Below are 4,711 nucleotides of genomic sequence, written 5' to 3' on the forward strand. Positions count from 1 at the left end.
CGAGAGCGACTCGGAGGACGACTCGGAGGAGCATGGGGCTGCGCTGGAGGGGTAAGCAGCGCTACCGGTCGGAGGAGCGGGGGTCCGGTGCAGGCCCCGTCGGCTCTGCTGGTGTGCTCCTGATCCCGCGAGGGATGGCGAGCATGGCCATAGGCATCAGGACGGGCAGCTCCTTCCTCCGTGTACCGGCGTGGCCCTGGAAAAAAGAGGTTCCTTCGTGCAACAAGCTGCAGCCACCTCAGGTGGCTCCTCGGACAATCCCAGTGCCCAGCTTTGCTGTGCCGACGGGAGGCACAGCTGGGAACGACCGAAGGTGTCAGCCGACCTCCTGTCTTGTCTTCAGCCCTGGCTGGCAGCAGGTGCCCATGAAAGAGAAGGAACAGCTCAAACATCTCATTCATCTCCTGATAGTCCTCCTCCTCTGCCGCTGTTTGCAACCCCAAAACCATTACTAAACCCCCTAGTTGCTGTCCTATATGCCTGCCTTTGTGCAGAGCACTTATCCACCTTTCGACATCCCCTATTCAAGTCTTTATGACCACAAGCACCCGTCCATCGCTCGAGTGCTTTTTGGGGCTAGGAGGCCTAAGGCAAAACACGGCCCATGATAGTCCTCCTCCTTTGCCGCTGTTTGCAACCCCAAAACCATTACTAAACCCCCTAGTTGCTGTCCTATATGCCTGCCTTTGTGCAGAGCACTTATCCACCTTTCGACATCCCCTATTCAAGTCTTTATGACCACAAGCACCCGTCCATCGCTCGAGTGCTTTTTGGGGCTAGGAGGCCTAAGGCAAAACACGGCCCAGTAGTGTTTTCCCTGTGCAAGAACTCTTTTTAAGAGAGGACTCGCTACCTGGTGTTTCAGGTTCCTTCACGATCATCTTGCACAGTTGGGTCCCAGTTCCTGCTTCTACAGAACCTACCACACGTTAATCTTTGCCCGCATTTCTCTTCTTTTCCTTAGCGACCTCAATCTGGCAGATTACGACTACCTGCCAGTATCTTCCGAAATCAAAGAACTGTTTGAGTACATCAAGAGGTGAGTGGAAGGGGTTTTAGCCTGCTCTCGGCTCTCCTTTGCGTCAATTATTGTGGCCAGTTTTGCAGGATGGTTCAGAGTCACCCACGCGGGCGTTGTTTTTTTCCAGGTACACTCCCAAAACAATAGAGATCGAGCACAAACTGCGGCCTTTTATTCCAGACTTTATTCCTGCGGTTGGAGACATCGATGCGTTCCTGAAGGTAGGTTAGCTTCAGGTTCCTCTATATGTCCTGCCGCACAAGCCGAAACAGAACGTGGCCTCAGCACCAGAGGGGCGGCAGTCAGGCTGTGCCGTCCGGAGGTGGCCTGTCTGTCCCCGCAGCCGCGCGTACCCTTTGCCCCACACCGTCGGAGATATGGTTCTAGAGACCTGGGAAACTACGCTGTGGTTCAGTTGCCTCTCAAACAGCACATAGGTAGTTTGGGCCGAGGGCTGCGTTTTCCCTTGTCCACCACCTTGTGCTTTTCAGGTAGCACTCTACTAACAGCTCATATTCAAGAGAGCATGCCGACCAATTCCCCTTAGGGTCTGATTTTTAAACCGCAGGGAGGCTCTGTGCAAAATAGCCCCAACTCGCCCCGCTCCGGACTCCCATAGAAAACAGGGTCTCTCTTTATCGGCAGGTTCGCCGTCCCGACGGCAAGCCTGATAACCTTGGCCTGCTCGTCCTGGATGAGCCGTCAACCAAGCAGTCGGATCCCACCGTGCTCTCCCTTTGGCTGACGGAGAACTCCAAGCAACACAACATCACAGTGAGTCAGGGAGAGGGAGGTCGCGCACTGGCTGTAGCAAAAACCTTGCGTTTTACTCTTACTTTTGTCTCTGTGACTACAGTGGTGCAGCACAACTGATAACTTGGCTTTGAAAGCAGAAAAAACTAATCTTTTTCTTCAACCCATAGCTTTAAACTGCAATGGATATCAACCTTGCTTCGGGCAAGTCTTGATACAGACTTTGGATTGGTTTCCTTCAGGTGAACTCTTGTTTCCTTTTGGTTGTCAATACCTGGTTTCACTCGGCGTTTTGTAGGCCAGCTGCTCTTCAGTCTGCAGAAATCAGTTGGTATAGTGCAACTAGGGAAGAGAAAGCGCATGGTTAATCAGGAGCGAACACAGGCTTCGCAAAAAAAGCCCCAATGCACCACAGGCGCTTACAGGTTTATATTTTTGGTTGTAGCAGCAGATAAAAGTGAAGAGTTTGGAGAATGTGGAGAAGAACCCCAAAGCCATTGACAGCTGGATTGAAAGTATCAGCGAACTGCACCGCTGCAAACCTCCTGCCACGGTCCATTATACCAGGTGAGCTGTTGGGTCAACTGTCCTCCACGTACACATGTGCAGCCTAAGCTCAGGTCAGCGGGAGGCTGGTAGCAAAGTCTAGGAGCACTGAGTAAAACCATCAAAATATCTGTGAGAGGGAGGAGATGTACTGATTTTTGGGGTAGTCCTACCACGCACGTGTGCAGGACACTCTGTTTCCCTCTACTTGCCCTACACAGCTTGCATTAGTTTAACAGCTAGCACACAGAACTTGCAAGTTTGCAAGCTTGGGCTTGTTTTGATAAGTGAAAAATGATAAGTAAAATGTGGAGCTCACTCTCAGCTGCTTAGAACGGAGGCTGTCCCGCTTACAGCAGTCTGGCAGTAGGAAGACATTTCAGTTATGTGTGATCCTGAAGTTTATGCTCTTGTCTTCCCTGGCAGGCCAATGCCCGACATCGAGACCCTGATGCAGGAATGGTCACCGGAATTTGAGGAGCTCTTGGGGAAGGTAGGTTGTCTGAGCAGTAAGTCCGCGCGTGCTCTCGGGCTCTTGCCGTACGGGAGCAGAGCTGACAGCCCCGTCTCTTCCAGGTGAGCCTCCCGACCGCAGAGATGAACTGTGACCTGGCTGAGTACATCGACATGATATGCGGTAAGCTGGGGAGACTGTGCTGAAGGCACAAGCGTGCTGCTGGCCCGGCACTGTCTCGCTTAAAGCAAGAGACCTTTAGGTGCAGGCTCGGCCCTGAGTAGTCAAGATCGTTCGCTGCCGCCCTCAGTAGGAAGCGGGCTCTTGCACCGCAGGCGCCTGTGGTCTTTGATGAGCGAAGGCCCCATTATTCGCAGGCAGTGGGAAGCTCAGCCTTTACTTACAGCAGTCCACGCAGGGCGGCGCAGCCCCGATGCTCTTACGCGCTTCTGCTCTTGCTTGTAGCCATTCTGGACATCCCCATCTACAAGAGTCGGATCCAGCCTCTGCACATCCTCTTCTCCCTCTACTCGGAGTTCAAGAACTCACAGGTAGGCAACTCCAGACAGGCACTGCCCGCCCAGCTGAAAGCGTCGCAAAGCTTCTCTCCTTACATTTGGCTTTGCTGTGCTCTGGGTGTTCGTAAAGGGCTGGTAAGCCCCGATAAAGGGGTCCAAAGAACATTTTCTAAGCTGCTCATTTGCCTAGTACCTCAGCATTACGCGAGGAGCCCCTGATGTGCCGTGAGGCTGGGATGCCACGTAGTTTAACGCTCCAGCCAAAGCCCAGAATGCTTTTCCCCCCGGAGTCAGGGCAACCACTGAGCATACAGCTCATGCAGAGCAGCAGCGGCTTGCCTCTTCAGATGCACGCGTGTGCTCCGATTAACGATAGCCGAATCGTTGTGCCAGCGTGTTCTTTCCCCTGCAGCATTTCAAGCCTCTGGCTGATGGGAAGAAGGGCGGGAGCCCACCATCCAACCCACCTTCACAGACAGCAGACGCGGAAGTGTTAAGCTTTGCTTGAAGCTTCACGTTAAACCCTCACCTCCCGGATCGATGTCTGCCGCTGGACGTCGTGATTTGACCAAAGCAGCCTGTGAAGCGGCGCACGGCACTTCGGGAGCCTCCCTGGTTTTGTGGATACTGCTGAGCTGTTCTGCATTCACAGAGTAGAACTTTACCCGTCGTGTTTATTGCGGAAGCTGCCTAATCGCTTCGTTTTTGACTCGTTCCTGAGGAGTTCAGCTTTAAACCAGCTCTTCCCAATGACAGGCTCCCTGTGCCGTAGACGCCGCAGAGCACAGGCTCTTCGAGCACACGCTACAAGTGCTGGAGCAAGCGGGAATAAATTCCACGCTCAGATGCGACACTCTGATCTGCCCTGTGCGTACCGAAGTCTGATTGGGGGATCTTGAATCTCCTCTACCCCGTGTTGTTGTAACCCCCTTTGTCTGTTATCAAGCCCCTTAGCTACCGCCAGGTAGAAATAACCAGCGCGGCACCACACAGACGCTCGAGTTTAGTTTATTGCTGTTGGGACGACTCTCTCCAGCCCCTGCCACACTGCCTGCCCACCCATCTGCCGCAGCTCTGGCAGGGGCGGAGAGGACCACGCAGCAAGCAGGCCATGAACCTGCTAAAGCAAGGCTGGTGCTTGGCCTTACCGCGGGAGGAATCTCAGCGCTAGCAGCCTGGCAGAGTCCGGCTATAAAGAGCTGTGATGCGTTTTGACTATAATAGTCTGTTAGTAAAGCGCACGGGCTACATAAAAACATGCCTTGTCTAACAGCGCAGCCACCGCAACCTGCAGCGCGTAGCTTAACGTACAGCTGAGGGCTGGTCAGCGCCGGCCACCCGGCACGGCCTCCCCGGCACCTTCGGCTGCACTTCTCCAGAGGCTGGTACGTACCTGGGGCCGGGCAGGCCTGGCTCACG

General features: G+C 54.0%; 1 protein-coding gene across 1 annotated transcript; it reads left to right on the forward strand.

Annotated features, from left to right (window-relative positions):
* Positions 1-4: 4 nt before the first annotated feature.
* IFT46 (intraflagellar transport 46) lies at positions 5-3,800 on the forward strand (the record flags this gene model as incomplete). Its single annotated transcript, XM_009701847.1, has 9 exons — positions 5-51; positions 965-1,039; positions 1,149-1,242; positions 1,667-1,795; positions 2,220-2,341; positions 2,747-2,813; positions 2,897-2,957; positions 3,240-3,325; positions 3,705-3,800. Coding segments are annotated over 9 exons (777 nt in total), but the record flags the coding sequence as incomplete, so codon positions are not given.
* Between the last annotated feature and the right edge of the window lie 911 nt (positions 3,801-4,711).

The sequence above is a fragment of the Cariama cristata genome, unplaced genomic scaffold, assembly GCF_000690535.1.
Source record: "Cariama cristata isolate BGI_N322 unplaced genomic scaffold, ASM69053v1 scaffold41806, whole genome shotgun sequence".
Classification (NCBI taxonomy): Eukaryota; Metazoa; Chordata; class Aves; order Cariamiformes; family Cariamidae; genus Cariama; species Cariama cristata.